We start from the raw sequence: 15,434 nt of genomic DNA, 5'->3' as shown, positions 1-15,434 counted from the left end.
GGCCTTGAATGCTTGCCACTACCTCCCTTATATTGAGATGTAAAGATATATTCCAACACACCTGGTCTAATCTTTCTTTAAAAAAAAAAAAAAAAAAGATTTATTTATTTATTTTATGTATATGAGTACACTGTAACTATACAGATGGTTGTTGAGACATCATGTAGTTGCTGGGAATTGAACTCAGGACCTCTGCTTGCTCCAGCCCAAAGATTTATTTATTATATGTAAGTACACTGTAGCTGTCCTCAGATGCACCAGAAGAGGGCGTCAGATCTCATTACGGATGGTTGTAAGCCACCATGTGGTTGTTGGGATTTGAACTCAGGACCATGGGGAGAACAGTCAGTGCTCCTAACCGCTGAGCCATCTGTCCAGCCCCTAATCTGTTACCCCATAAGGAAAAGAACCTTTATGAGGAAAAAAATTAAGAAAATAATTTTAAAACTAGGTATCAATATTTTAAACCTAATTTTTTGTTTGTTTTGTTTTGTTTTTCAAGACAGGGTTTCTCTGTATAGCCCTGGCTGTCCTGGAACTCACTTTGTAGACCAGGCTGGCCTCAAACTCAGAAATCCGCCTGTCTCTGCCTCCCGAGTGCTGGGATTAAAGGCGTGAGCCACCATGCCCAGTTTAAACCTAATTTTAATTTAAACCTAAATAGTATATGTTTTATATATATATATATATACATTCAATGTCAACTATGCAAATAAGCATATATGTATGTATATATGCATATATATGTGTGTATATAGACACATACATAATACACACACACATATCCATTATATAGATTTGGAGCCCCTTCTATTACTGGACATGTGAAGTTGAGTTGGAAGGCAGGTCTTTATGAGTGGGTCTGTCAAGGCAGTATGTAGGTCTGACCCTTCTTTTCTTTCCCTGGAAGACATTGATTCACTTAGCCATGGGAACCACGGCTTTCCCACAGTGGAGCAGGATGGTCCGGGTTGGTTAGGCCTTCCTCCATGGCCTTCTCTCTCCTTCCAGGCCATAGATAGCAGAGACTCATTGGCCATGGCACTTTATGCTCGCTGCTTTGAATGGGTGATCAAGAAGATCAACAGCCGGATCAAAGGCAAAGACGACTTCAAATCCATCGGCATCCTTGACATCTTTGGATTTGAAAACTTCGAGGTAAGCAGGCGCGCAAAGAGCGGGACAGGCAGGCAGGCGCCTTCTGTTCAGAAGCCGCTCTTCCACACCTTTCTTTGTTGTTGTTGTTGTTTTCGAGACAGGGTTTCTCTGTATAGCCGTGGCTGCCTTGGAACTCACTTTGTAGACCAGGCTGGTCCACACGTTTCTTAAAGCAGCCATGGATGGCTTTCCCAGAACATCTCTCTTCTCTCCTGCCCCTTTGTCCTTTTTCTACCTTACTCCGCGTATCTCACCCTTAGGTTAACCACTTTGAGCAGTTCAATATCAACTATGCAAATGAAAAGCTTCAGGAGTACTTCAACAAACACATCTTTTCCTTAGAACAACTAGAATATAGCAGGTAAGCACACAAGAGTCCACTCCAAAAACAAATGTTTTTTTAAAAATCAGTAAGCAAATCTTGATTTCATGTGGCCTTCTCTTCTTCCCGCAGGGAGGGATTGGTGTGGGAAGATATTGACTGGATAGACAATGGAGAATGTCTAGACCTGATCGAGAAGGTAATGGGTAACTGGAGAATGAATGCTTGCGGTCCCCAGGGAGTCCAGCTGGGCGGGTTCATGTTTATGGGAACAAAATAACTTGTGCAAACATGCACTTCAAAGATGAGAATGTGGAGAACACAATGGGCCATTTGGAAATGTGAACGCCAATGCACTGTGAGGTTGAATGTAACCACTTGGCTGCTTCCAGCCTATTGTTTCATTGAGCTCAGTATTTTAGAATCTGTGTGTGTGTGTGTGTGTGTGTGTGTGTGAGAGAGAGAGAGAGAGAGAGAGAGAGAGAGAGAGAGAGAGAGATAGCCTCTGTGAGGTCCTAAGTGCCAACAAAGCCTTGTAGACTGGTAGACTGGCCGGTTGTAAAAGTTTAACCATAATGTTTCAGTGGCTTCCATTTTTGAAAAGGCCTATATAGAAGTTCATTGCTAGCTGGGAGTGGTAGTATACGCCTTTAATCCCAGCACTCAGGAGGCAGAGGCAGAGGCAGAGGCAGAGGCAGAGGCAGAGGCAGAGGCAGAGGCAGAGGCAGAGGCAGAGGCAGAGGCAGAGGCAGAGGCAGAGGCAGAGGCAGAGGCAGAGGCAGGCGGCTTTCTGAGTTCGAGGGCAACCTGGTCTACAAAGTGAGTTCCAGAACAGTCAGGGCTATACAGAGAAACCCTGTCTCAAAAACAAACAAACAAATAAACAAACAAAAAAGAAGTTCATTGCTTTTCTCTGTGCTGTACCATTCTGAATCTTTTAAGCCCCCAAAAAGGCAGTGAAGTTTCTCTTTTAAGTAAATGACTTACTAGAAGATGGAATTGGTTGGCTAGGAGATAGAATGGGTTAGCGCACTGAAGTGGTTTAAAAGACAAGGCATTCCACACTTAATTCATTCAACCATTTTCTCTTCCCTGTAGAAACTTGGCCTCCTCGCCTTGATCAATGAAGAGAGCCATTTTCCTCAAGCCACAGACAGCACTTTGTTGGAGAAGTTACACAGTCAGCATGCTGTAAGTCAAACCCCGCCGGCCCTTGGTTTTTGTCTGAGCAGCAGATGAGAGCATTAAGATGACGAGCCCTCTTCTAAGCCTCCCACATTAATGTTCTCTGTCTCTTAAGCTGGAGTTGCCCTCTCCCTTACTCACTAGACCTATACTGAAAAAAGTTCGCTTTGGGGCAGCTGCACAGAGTATACCCAAGTTTATTTACTTCATAAGTGGGGAACCGAACTGTTCAACCTATTGTCATGAAAGAGTTGAGAGCAATGGTTTGGAGGCCATCCCTTGCCAGATGCCAAAACTCGGATGATATTCGCCTAGCTTTCCAGTGATTGCCTTGTGTTAAATGTGGATTTTTCTAGAAGTCAAAAGGAAATCAAGGAGTAAAATCAAGCTTTTATGTTTTTGTTTTTTCACATTAGAATAACCACTTTTATGTGAAACCCCGCGTTGCAGTCAACAATTTTGGCGTGAAGCATTACGCAGGAGAGGTAATCTCTTCTTCAGGGGTTACTGAGGGCTCGGGCTTAGTTACCAGTGTACTAGAAACACAAAAAGACCTTGGTTTAATACCAAAGACCACCTGCACCAGGCATGGTGATGCCTATCTGGAACTCCAGGGTAGCGGAAGCAGGAGGATCAGAAGGTAAAGGTTACAGAAATGACAAAATGCAGCTCTCATCTCAACGGGAAAGAGGAAGTTTTAAGTCAAATATGCATGGTCATTCCTAGGAACCCCAAGCATAAGGTTCCAATATAGTAACACTTTCATGACGTTTTATAGTACCACAGCAGAGAAGGTCGTAGAGACACTCTTCAGGTTCATGGATGAGAGCCCCAGGTAGGGGAGGTACAGCAAAGAAAGCAGAAAGCCTCTGCTGCGGACCTCAGAGGACATCCTTAAGCTCTCTTCTTGGTGGAAGCTAGTGGTCTCTTTTTTTTTTTTTGGTTTTTCGAGACAGGGTTTCTCTGTATAGCCCTGGCTGTCCTGGAACTCACTTTGTAGACCAGGCTGGCCTCGAACTCAGAAATCCGCCTGCCTCTGCCTCCCAAGTGCTGGGATTAAAGGCGTGCGCCACCACCGCCCGGCTGCTAGTGGTCTCTTAAATAAATGCACCCCAAAATATTTCATGGGATAGTCACCAGAATATTAGGTTAGGATAATGGCCATTCAAGAGGCCAAGAAGCCAGGCAGTGGTGGCGCATGTCTTTAATCCCAGCACTTGGGATGCAGAGGCAGGCAGATTTCTGAGTTTGAGGCCAGCCTCAAAGTGAGTTCCAGGACAACCAGGGCTATACAGAGAAACCCTGTCTCGAAAAAACCAAACCAAACAAACAAACAAAAAAAGAGGCCAAGATAGTCCAAGACAATTAGTAATTAGGTATGCCCCCTACCTATAACATTGCTAACTCTTCCCAGTCATTAAAATTCTACTTAGCCTTTGTAGAAAGGCCAAGCAGGTACATTGTCTTCTTTCTGGGAGTTTTCTCCACAGTCAGAAATTCAAGGTCATTCTTGCCTATAGAGGTGTGAGGTCAGTCTGTGCTGCATGAGACCAACATACATACATACATGCATACATACATACATGCATACATACATACATAGATGCAAAAAAAGGGTAGATAGATAGATAGATGATAGATACAAGAACAGGATTGATTGATTGATTGATTGATTGATTGATTGATTGATTGATAGTTGATAGATGGATAGACATAGATGATGGGTGGATGGATAGATGGTGGATAGATGCAAGAACAGGATGTTTATTGATGTTTGCTTACTTGGTCCTCACAAAACCTGGCAGATCCTAACTTGAACATAAGTTATTAAGAGTATGACATTTTCTCGTATCCGTTTTTTACTTAGGTGCAGTATGATGTCCGAGGCATCTTGGAAAAGAACAGAGACACATTCAGAGATGACCTTCTCAACCTGCTCAGGGAAAGCAGGTATGCCATTTCTCCTCTGTGACGTCATTAGCAAGCACATTACAGTGTGTGCGGATGTCCGCACTTGTGAACAGAGAACACACTGCAGTTGTAGAAGCACTTGACTTAGCTTCTTCTCCAGTGACCTAAGGGATAGAATATTGAAGCAAGGAGTACCCATAATGAGGCAGAAACAAGAAACCCATGAAATAGATACTACCCTTTATCTATGCAGTTACGCTGGTGAGGAACCGCAGGCAGGGAGCAGCTCAGCGATTTGCTGAGAGGAAATCACTGTGGTGGCCAGAGGCTAAGCTTCTGTATCAGGTATGTTTGGCTCAGGAACCTGATCTTGACTAGGCCAGCCTGCTTGCCCACTCTATGGTCGCTGAGCTGTTTTCATTTCAGGTCTGGTTTTTATAGGACGCTGTTTCTCATCATGATGAGATGTCGAGAACATTAAGCAACTGTTAATGCAACCAGAATTATTAATGTATTGGTCAGTTATTCATTCATTCAGCAATTGTAAGTTCACACCATGGAATCAAGAGTTAAGGGAAAACAGAAAATTTTAACGATTAGTTTAGCTATTTGCATCTACTTAGGCAGGAAGTTCCCTATTGTCCAGAGACTTGGTAAAAGAGACAGGATTTGAGACAAAGCCCTCCCTTGTAGGCTTTTCAAACCTTTGGGGGATATAGCATGAATATATACAGAAATAACTTTTAATGGCTGAGGAAGGAAGTAGGCCATTGTTAAAAAGCTGTGCTGTTTCTCGGGAGCGTAAATACCAGGTGGTCACCCTGTCATTTAGCCAGCTATGGATGGGGTGAAAGGAGCCAGGCTGAGCTCGGAATCCAAAGCGCTTGATCTTTACACTTCTGTTCTCGCCTGTGAAAATGCACTGCTTAAACTATTCTCAGCTACTTCTATTTGTAGATGAGTTTTTCAGACCGGCAGAAAACACAGGATGCTGGAAAATGCCACAGCATGTTACCTGACAAGGCAGGTCTCAGCTGTTAGCATCGAAAGGATACATTTAAATACAAGCCGCCTGTTGATATTAAGTGGCAGCCTTTTGTTGTGGTGGAATGCTGTAGAAAGAAGAGCTGCTCTCAGAGATCACAAGCTGTCTCTGTCCTAGTGTGAAAGGGGTGAATTTGAGGCAGCAGCCTGGGGTTTCCCTTTGCAAATGGGGGGAGCTTACTTCCCTTTCACCTTTGACAGCTTTGACCTTTTAATGGAATGCAAGCTGTTCTCTAAGAGTTTAAAGAAGTTGGGGTGAGAAGCAGCCCAAGGCAAAAGTGCAAACTTCTGGAGGCCCAGGGAGGAATCCTACCATCTCCACCTTGAGGATACAGTTGGTGGATGGATGGATGGATGGTCCTTGTGCCTTTCCCTGTGGCGGTGGCACCATCAGTATGCCCAGCTTTATGTAGTGTCTGTCCACAGTGCTAGGCAGATGATGAGTTATCAAAAAGCCTTTCACTTTATCAATAGTGGTGATGGTTTAATAAATTCACTAGCTGCTGTGATAGAGCTGCAATCTCCTGGCCACAGCCCAGGCACTGTGCCTCTGGCCTACACCACATCTTCATTTTATTCTAAAATTTCTCCCATCGTTTGAGATGAGCCATCTGAGGCCTAGAGAGAGGGATGGGGCATCTTGTATTTGTGATGCAGCTACGAAGTAGAAGAGGCAGGATTTGAACCTGTGTCCACCTGGATGTTGTTCCTACTAGCACTGTCCCAACACATGTCAGATGGAACCTTCACCACCGTGCACCGTGGACATAATACACCAGCTCTGCACCTGTGAATTCCTCCGTAGAGCTGACCAATTATTGATTGAAAATCTGTGTTAGAAATAAAGCAGAAACAAAGCCAGTGGCTGTGCTGAACATGTACAGACTTCTGTCTCACTGTTATTTCTAAACCAGTGCTTCTCAAACTGTGGGTGGTAACCTCTTTGGGGGTTGAATGGCCATTTCACAGGGGTCACCCAAGACCATCAGAAAACACAGATACTTACATTATAGATTGTAACAGGAGCAAAATTACAGTTTTGAAGTAGCATCAAAAATAATTTTGTGGTTAGGGATCACCACAACATGAGCAACCGTATTCAGAGGTCACAGCATCAGGAAGGCTGAGGGCCACCGTCCTAGCCAGTAACACTTAATACCTGTTTAGGGAGAATGTCCTTTGTGTTGTTACTGTAAATAATCTAGACATGGCTTAAGGTGTGTGGGAAAATGTGTGTTGGTTCTGTGCAAACAGTGGCTTATTATAAACAAGGGACCTGAGCATTTGGGGTGCTGGTTTCCATGAGCGGTCCTGGAACCCGTTCCCCCACCCCACCCCAAGAAGCCCCTGTATGAGATGGTGCAGATGAGGAAGTGGAGGAGGCCTATAGGGGCTTAGGTGGATCTCCAGCCTATTCCTCAGTGAGACCCCACCCAGCTCACCATCTCTCTGTTTGTTTTTGTTTGTTTTTAGGGTTGTTTTGTTTTTGTTTTGTTTTCCGAGATAAGGTTTCTCTGTCTGTTCCAGGGTGTCCTGGAACAAGCTCCATAGATCAGGCTGGCCTTGAACTCAGAGATACTCGAGCCTCTGCCTCCCAAGTGCTGGGAATAAAGGTGTGCACCCCGACTGCCAGGCCCCACTGAGTCTTTGTATGCTCTCACAGCTCTTCAGGCCCAAGTGTATTATTTTAATTATCACTGTAGAACTACACTGTAATTACGGTACCAGGTACCTGACGGTCACGTGTACACACCTCACAGTCTGTGCTCCCTTCACACAGGTTCGACTTCATCTATGACCTCTTTGAACACGTCTCCAGCCGCAACAACCAGGACACCTTGAAATGCGGAAGCAAACACCGGCGGCCCACTGTCAGCTCGCAGTTCAAGGTCAGCCTGAGCCACTGGCTTACAGCAGTCTATCATTCGTGGGATCTAGCAGAACTGAGGCAGGAGGCAGGTGGACATGAGGCGGATGAGAGACTGAACCCTGTTTCTGTTACAACAAGTATTAGAGTACTGGCTGGGTTTTTCAATCATGCTTAAGGACCATTGTTCAATTTCCAACACTTAAAAAGAAAGGTATACACATGAATATTTAGGCTTTCTTTGAGATTTTTATAAATTAATAAAATAATTTTTACTATTCTTTCCCTCTAGTGGTCTAACAACCTCATAATTACCAAAGTGATTAAAATAGAAATTATTTTATTACTTCAAGTCTTTTGTTCTGAGAGACAGGATGGAAAGGACCCTGTAGACTTGCCAGAACTCATGTGTGTGGACATTAATATTGATAACAATGTTTAGTGGCTTATTGTCTTGACATTTTACCACAAGAACAACCTGAGATACTTATGATATCTATAAAAGAGATACATGTATAGACTATATAGAAGAATTTATAGAACACTGAAATATTTTAAATGTATATATTTGTATGCATAGTATGCATAAATGTATCAATATATGTATTTTTGCATGATACATAAAATGTCTTTTAAATAAGAGGAAAGCTATTTAATGCTAAGCTGTTGAAATAGTTGGTCTTTTTTTTTTTTTGGCGGCAGGGGTGGGGGTGGGGTGTCAGACAGCATTTCTCTGTATAGCCCTGGCTGTCCTGAAACTCAGCCTGTAGACCAGGCTGGCCTCAAACTCAGAAATCCTCCTCCTTTTGCCTCCCGAGTGCTAGGATTAAAGGCATGAGCCACCACTGCCCGGCTAAAAGATAATTTATGATATATAATATATTAATATGAATATAATATTATATATTATATATATCATAACTATCATACCTGGGAATATATATGTGTGTGTGTGTGTATGTGTGTGTATACATATGTGTGTGTGTGTATATATATATATATATATATATATATATATATATATACCATAACTATAACCTGGGGATATATTATATATCTCATAACTGTCATACCTGACCATTTTTACCCAAATCGCAGTGATCCAGTTACCCAAGTCTGAGTGAAATAAAGCACACCAGCACTGTGGATGTGGAAGCCTTCTCTGTCATTTGGAGGCACAGCCTATGAAGACCTCTGCTCCCACATTTAATTATCTGTTTCCCCTTAAGCGAAAATTCTGGCTGAAGGGGCCATTGCCTCTTGTCAGTCAGCAGATGCTGATAAGATCCGCCCTGTGAGGCAAGGGTTGAGCTGCTGGTGATTGAGGGGGGGAGTCACATGTCAGCACAGCTGGCAGTCCTGGGGATGTGACAACTCGGCATTGAAGGGCAGCCTTCGCACAGGGCAGATGTGGTGGTGCCAGCTCCCAGCTACCACATTCTTGTTCTGAGCCAGTCACTGGGCCAACCACTTTGTGTCCATTGTTGAGCTCACTCCCACATTGCCCTGTGAGTCCATGCCACTCTCTCCATTGTACAGATGAGGGACTGAGATTTGGGGAAGTAAAGCTATCCTCTAGGCCCCACAGGGGGATGACTTGAATTGGCACTGGATGTGTCAAGCTCTTCACTCTAAATATTTAAGTGAGATCTTTGTCTTGTTTTATGTCATGCTGAGATCATTTTATCAAAAACTCTTATTCCTCTGATTTTTATTATTTTTTCTTTTGTTCTGACCAAAACCCATGTGTCCTCTTCCTCCTTACAGGACTCCCTGCACTCCTTAATGGCAACACTAAGCTCCTCAAATCCTTTCTTTGTCAGATGCATCAAGCCAAACACACAGAAGGTAAGTCTTTTGAAGGAAAGGCCAGCCTGGGCTCTCCCCAAGGACAGCCTTCAGGAGGGGTACCCATAGGCTTGGCTTCTCCAAAGTCCTTTCCTTAGAGATGGTTGGCAGCGGCTATGGCATTAACCGAACAGTCTATGGGTAACCAACCCTTCATCCTCTGTGTCCGTGAGTCAGCTTCTGACATCAGTGAGGACTTTAGGACTTAGGAGACCCTCCTTGGAAAGGAGACATTGTAAAGGCAATGTGTTTTGTTGTTGCTTTGCTTTTTTGTTTAAAGTGCTTGGATCCTGCTCCAAAAAAATGCAGCAAAGAAAGAACTATTTAGTATGTTTTTCTGTTGTAGCTGGGGTTTTTTTGTATTGGTTTTTTTGTTGTTGTTGTTGTTGTTGGTGGTGGTGGTGGTGGTGGTGGTGGTGGTGTTTTTGTGGTTTTTCAAGACAGGGTTTCTCTGTATAGCCCTGGCTGTCCTGGAACTCACTTTGTAGACCAGGCTGGCTTTGAACTCAGAAATCCACCTGTCTCTGCCTCCCAAGTGCTGTGACTAAATGTGTGCGCCACCACTCCTGGCACTGCTGCCCTTTCTAACAACAAAAATTTCATTTTGACAGATTCCATCCTTGATGATTTCTGTTCTTAGATGGCACAAAGTTCATTTTTTTCTGTCAGACGATAGAAGCTTAAAGCCTGCCCACAGCCAGAACTGAAGAAATGGCTTCTTTGTTGTTATTTTTTTTCATGCTGAGATTTGATTATACCCAGTTACTTTGAGTTTATACTTTATAGTGACCCAACTCAACTCTGTGATTCCCTCAGCTCTCGACTCTCAACTGTGTGTCGCCCAGGCTTTGCAGGCACTCATTAGCAACATGCCAAGGGGTGGGTTGTAAAAAAATGTCTTGATACCATTTTATAGGCACTGGAATATGAGGTCCCTGACACAAGAGCCAACTCGTCTCTGACCTAAACCGTAGGTGTGGTTTATGAGTGTGAAGAATGCTAATTAGAACATGGAGATTCCCGGAGGAGGTGACCTGATTGGCGGTCTTTCATTTCCACCAAGACCATGGTTTTGTTTCTGCCCATTGTGCACTAGGAAACCCTTAGAGTGTCTCACAAATGCCTTTAGTACAAAGATAAATCTAGAAGGAGTCTGGCTTTCCCTCTCTTCCGATGGGGACTGTGTCCCCGGGCCCCAGGGGAGGATAAGGTGCACACGTACCCTTTCCGGTTTGCTATGTGGGAGCTTGGAGGTGTGACTGTGAAGATGTTTGTGTGTCACTCAGGATGGGGTGTTGGCTACTCTGGACAGAGTCTAGAATTAGTCTTTTTCAGGTTCTGTGGCCAAAAGGGACACCCACAATAGCTACCAAGCCTGTCAGCTAGAGAGCTGTAGGTTAGAACTGAAGGGGACTGCTTTTGTGCCTTAAGGACCATGTGCAAGAGTCACAGACTGGCCGGGTGTGGCCAGGCCAACAGCCTTCCTTCCTGCCAGCCCAGGACAGGCGCTCAAGCCCGAAGAATCTGGGGTCCTTTGTCACTTTTGGTTTTTTGTATGGTATTGATGTTGGTTCTCTCTCTCTCTCTCTCTCTCTCTCTCTCTCTCTCTCTCTCTCTCACACACACACACACACACACACACACACACCATCCCTCTCTGCCCCTCACCACTGTATAGAGTTGGGGGAGAATCTTTCTGCTGCCAAATTGTAATGAAGCTAAAAAAAATTTACTCCTAACAGGAGGAGGTCTGCAGCCTGCTCTGGGCTTGATAGCCATTTTAGACCTTCGTAGTTCCCAGAAGGCAGGTGTCCCCCTCAGGTTGTATTTAGATGGTGATGTGACCCTTCAGCCTCCTCTGCTTGATATAGAAGGAAGGGTGTAGCAGTAGTGGCCCCAGACTTCCTGAAGAGCATGGGAGACTTCTGGATTGACCACAAACCTGCAGGACCTCATCTGTATCTCTCCCCTAGGGCATCCCTAGCCTGTGATCTCTCCCAGCTTGGTATTTTAGCAAAGGAGATCTCATCAGAAAAGTCTCTCATTAACATTCCACAGGAAAACCCTGAGGATATTCTGAAGGAATTAAGAAGGGGGCAGACTGGTGAGTGTTAGGGTAGCCTTCCTGCTGTGAGAACTTCTCTGCAGTTCAGGAGCTAAGGTGAAGGCAGGGCCACTGCCTAGAGCAGCAGCCAAGTATGCGTCTTGCACCACGCCTGGCTATCATGCCTCCTTAATCTGTCATAGGTTTGGTATGGTGAGGGCCTAGGTTGGAGGAGAGAAACATTATGGATTCCAGGACATTTCTACTCAAGCTTTAAGAATATAATACTGTCTTCTCACCAAAGGCCAGAACTTAGGTCTCATTTCTCAAGGCTGGGGTCTTCTAGAGAAAGACAATAGAAACTGTATAGGAAGGCTGGTGATCTTGGGGAAGAGTGAGGGAGAGATGTCCATTGTGTGGGGGAGGCTGAAGGCCAGGCCCCATCAGGGAGAGACCAAGATATATCTAGTGGGCTGTAGTCATATGCTACAAGATAGACTATTTGGCAAGAGGAAAAAGCAAAGAGGGAGAGATGGTCAGATAGGCCTCACAGGATTTTGATGGTAAAAGGTCCTGAAGACCTGCCATTTGTCCCAGAGCGTCAAGGCACACTTGGAGATGATCTCTTTAAGGCCTTGGAAAGGTGCCTGTCCTTTGCATGCTAAAACACCCATTGGGGAAGTGGGGCGTCTCCCTCTTATTCGTGATCACGATCCGATCCGATCAATCTCTCTCTCCCTCCCTCCCTCTCCCATACACACAAACACACACACTTTTCTGAAATTGAATAAGTAACTTAAATAGTTGCTCTTTAACTTTGGTAACAACCATAGCAATTCAAGATGCCATTTTGTTTGTTTGTTTGTTTGTTTTTTCAGACTGTGGTCTCTATATTGTGAGTGCATATGTGTGAATATGGGCACTCATATGGGTGTGCATGACTGTGTAAATATGGATGCCAGAAGAGGACACTGGATCCCAGGAATGTAGGGCTACAGGCATTTGTGAGCCAAACTCTGGTCCCCATTGTTGTTTAGCAAGTGCTCTCAACCACTGAGCCATCTCTGACACCCTGATGATGCTATTTTCAAAGTCTTGCACAAACGTCTTCATTTTGACAACATCCTGGACGGGCCTGATGGCACATGGAGCAAGAACACCGTGCAGACAGCATTGTGTGCTGCCAGTTAGAATGGCACGGTTCATGAACTAGCACACTGCACCCTGGAGACAGACTGCAGGACCTGGTGCTGCTCGCCTGCCTTTCGTGGCTTTCTGTTCTGATGCTTTGTTTTTGTTGTTGTGTTGTAATCTAGAGGATCTGTCTGTCTGTCTTTCTCTCTTCTTTCTTTCTTTTTCTCCTCCCTCTCTCTCTCTCTCTCTCTCTCTCTCTCTCTCTCTCTCTCTCTCTTTTCTTTCTTTCTTTCTTCCTTTCTTTTTTTTTTTTTGGTTTTTCGAGACAGGGTTTCTCTGTATAGCCCTGGCTGATCCTGGAACTCACTCTGTAGACCAGGCTGGCCTCGAACTCAGAAATCCACCTGCCTCTGCCTCCGAGTGCTGGGATTAAAGGCGTGCGCCACCACGCCCGGCTCTTTCTTCCTTTCTTTTTTTGTGTACTGCTGACTGTCCTTGAACTGCTCTCTAGACCAGGATGTAAACTCAGAGATCTGCCTGCCTTTGCCTCCCAAGTGCTAAGATTAAAGGTACATGCTACCACCCATAGCTTTAGAGTGGTTTTTTGTTTTGTTTTGTTTTTGTGTGTGTGTGGTTTCTTTTAAACATTCTGACAATAATATATTACGTTCCTCTGCTGATTTTTTAGACTTTTTTTTTTTTTTTTTTTTTTTTTTGGTTTTTCGAGACAGGGTTTCTCTGTATAGCCCTGGCTGTCCTGGAACTCACTCTGTAGACCAGGCTGGCCTCGAACTCAGAAATCCGCCTGCCTCTGCCTCCCGAGTGCTGGGATTAAAGGCGTGCGCCACCACGCCCGGCTCTAGACATCTTTTATTACATACTTTTGTTTCCTTACTTTTGGTGTTTGTTTGGCTTTTTTTATGTATTGCTTTAAAAGGGGGCGGGGTCTTACTGTGTAGGCTAGACTGGTTTTGCACTTAGAATCATCCATTTGTCTCTGCCTCCCAGGTACTAGGATTAAAGGTACGCACTATCACTATAGTTTATAAGTGTCAGTGTCCTGTGTACACGTGTGTGTGTGTGTACCTGAGGTAGGTATCTTCCCTCAGACAAGGTCTCTCATTGAACCTGGAGACTGCTCATTATCCTATGAGGCTGGTCTCCAAGGAGCCCCAGAGGTCCTCGAGGCTCGCATTCCACACCCCAGCTCCAGCCTAGGCTTACAGCAGATGCAGGCTCACCTGAACTAGAGATCCTAGGCAGGTGCTCATGATGTGCAGCCAGCTCTCTTACCACTGTGCATCTCCACAGCCCTACGGGTTTCCTTTCCATCCCTTGATTTTCTTTTCCAGCAAAGCCTTCTGCAGATGTTCAGGTTGATAGACAGTGACATTGTCCAAGTCCCTCTCTGCAAGCTTGTATCTTTTTTGTGTCCCTCTGCATGACTCTGGGGACAAGAAAGGTACATCCCTAAAGTGCCATGGTACATGGTGTTCACTGTCACCAAAGTGAAAGATTCTGTGCTGTCCTAAACTAGGGTGCTGCCCCAGTGACCTAATGTAATTGTGGCATTATGTTCCATGTGATCATCTTTCTTTTTTTCTTTTTTTTTTTTTTTTCCAGACAGGGTTTCTCTGTATAGCCCTGGCTGTCCTGGAACTCACTTTGTAGACCAGGCTGGCCTCGAACTCAGAAATCCACCTGCCTCTGCCTCCCAAGTGCTGGGATTAAAGGCGTGCGCCACCATGCCCGGCCCATCTTTTATTCTATAACTGGATGTCACCTTAGGATATGCCAGTAAGTCAACATTGAAATGACACAGGTGACATGGATGAGTCTTGAGACACTAGCATGTTGATTTACCTCCACTGTCTATCAAGTGGCCCTCCCCAGGTTTGATAGCTCCACTTTCCAGTCACACCAGGGCTGTTTGACAAACCCTTCTCCACATGTGGGGTGGTAGTTCCTACTCAAATATTGAGATTTCTGCACTGGATGGACATTCTGGAACCTTCCATGGCCAGGGAGGAGATGTGGGTGGGTGGCAGATCTGCCCACAGCAATTGTAAAGCAGAAAGATTCAACATTGGAGATTAATGTTGCAATTGCGCTTTCTGGAATTACACATCACTTGTTCAGTTCAAACGGCTAGGGTCTTCTTTTAATGACTCTAAGATTCCATAAGTATGAAGTGCAGAACCGTTCTGTAACTGCAGATAGGACAAAAACTAGCAAGGGTGCCAGCTATTCCACTCAGACACAAAGCTTGCTTGACGCTTCTCTATCATTCCTTACAAAGTGCATAAAGTGGATATCATTCCTCTACCACAAATGTATATGCTTGCTCCCACTCATTCCCAGGCTTTGGATCAAATGACTTTGTTTCTTGGATGGTCTGGAGTGGTTTTATTTTGCTTTCTTGGTGCTGAGGATTAAGCCCAAGGCCTCATGCACACTAGGCAGGTGCCCTGCTCTGAGTGGGGTTGAGTCTGTCCTTTGTGAAGATAGTAGAAAAGGCTGCAGGGGAGGCTCACTCACAGCACGATACTGTGGGGGCTGTTTGGGCTTAGAGGACTCAAGTTACAAGTGACATCAGATCAGACACTGAGATTAAAGTTCAAGGATAGTGATGCCCTGTCTCAAACAAACAAGAAAAACCTTACACAACCTAATCTGTCTTCCAGGACTAGTTATCTCCCTTTGTGTGTTTGTGTAAGCATGTGCATGTATGTGCATGTGTGTGTTGTGTAGTCACTGGTTTGTGTGATGTGCTCTCCCTGTGGGAAACCCTGCTATATCACTCCATCTTGGGTTTTTCTTGCTTGTTTGTTTATTTGTTTGTTTGTTTCGAAACAGCCTCTTACTAAACCTGGTCAGCCAGCTTCCAAAGAGCCCAAGAGATCTTTCTGTTCTGTCTCTAG

The 15,434-nt window shown here is 44.7% G+C and overlaps 1 protein-coding gene across 1 annotated transcript in view; it reads left to right on the top strand.

The window, feature by feature from the left end:
- The window catches only part of Myo10 (myosin X), a 195,787-nt gene that overhangs the window by 113,699 nt on the left and 66,654 nt on the right, over positions 1-15,434 (top strand). Inside the window, exons 12-19 of the mRNA XM_021183593.3 lie at positions 1,012-1,158; positions 1,419-1,519; positions 1,613-1,679; positions 2,579-2,671; positions 3,082-3,150; positions 4,533-4,615; positions 7,401-7,509; positions 9,255-9,335. Of these exons, the coding sequence (XP_021039252.1) occupies positions 1,012-1,158; positions 1,419-1,519; positions 1,613-1,679; positions 2,579-2,671; positions 3,082-3,150; positions 4,533-4,615; positions 7,401-7,509; positions 9,255-9,335 (750 nt within the window). The remainder of the gene's footprint in view (positions 1-1,011; positions 1,159-1,418; positions 1,520-1,612; positions 1,680-2,578; positions 2,672-3,081; positions 3,151-4,532; positions 4,616-7,400; positions 7,510-9,254; positions 9,336-15,434) is intronic.

This window comes from Mus caroli, unplaced genomic scaffold, assembly GCF_978045245.1.
Source record: "Mus caroli unplaced genomic scaffold, Mus_caroli_1 scaffold_16, whole genome shotgun sequence".
Taxonomy (NCBI): Eukaryota; Metazoa; Chordata; class Mammalia; order Rodentia; family Muridae; genus Mus; species Mus caroli.
This window is presented reverse-complemented; position numbering and strand designations above follow the sequence as displayed.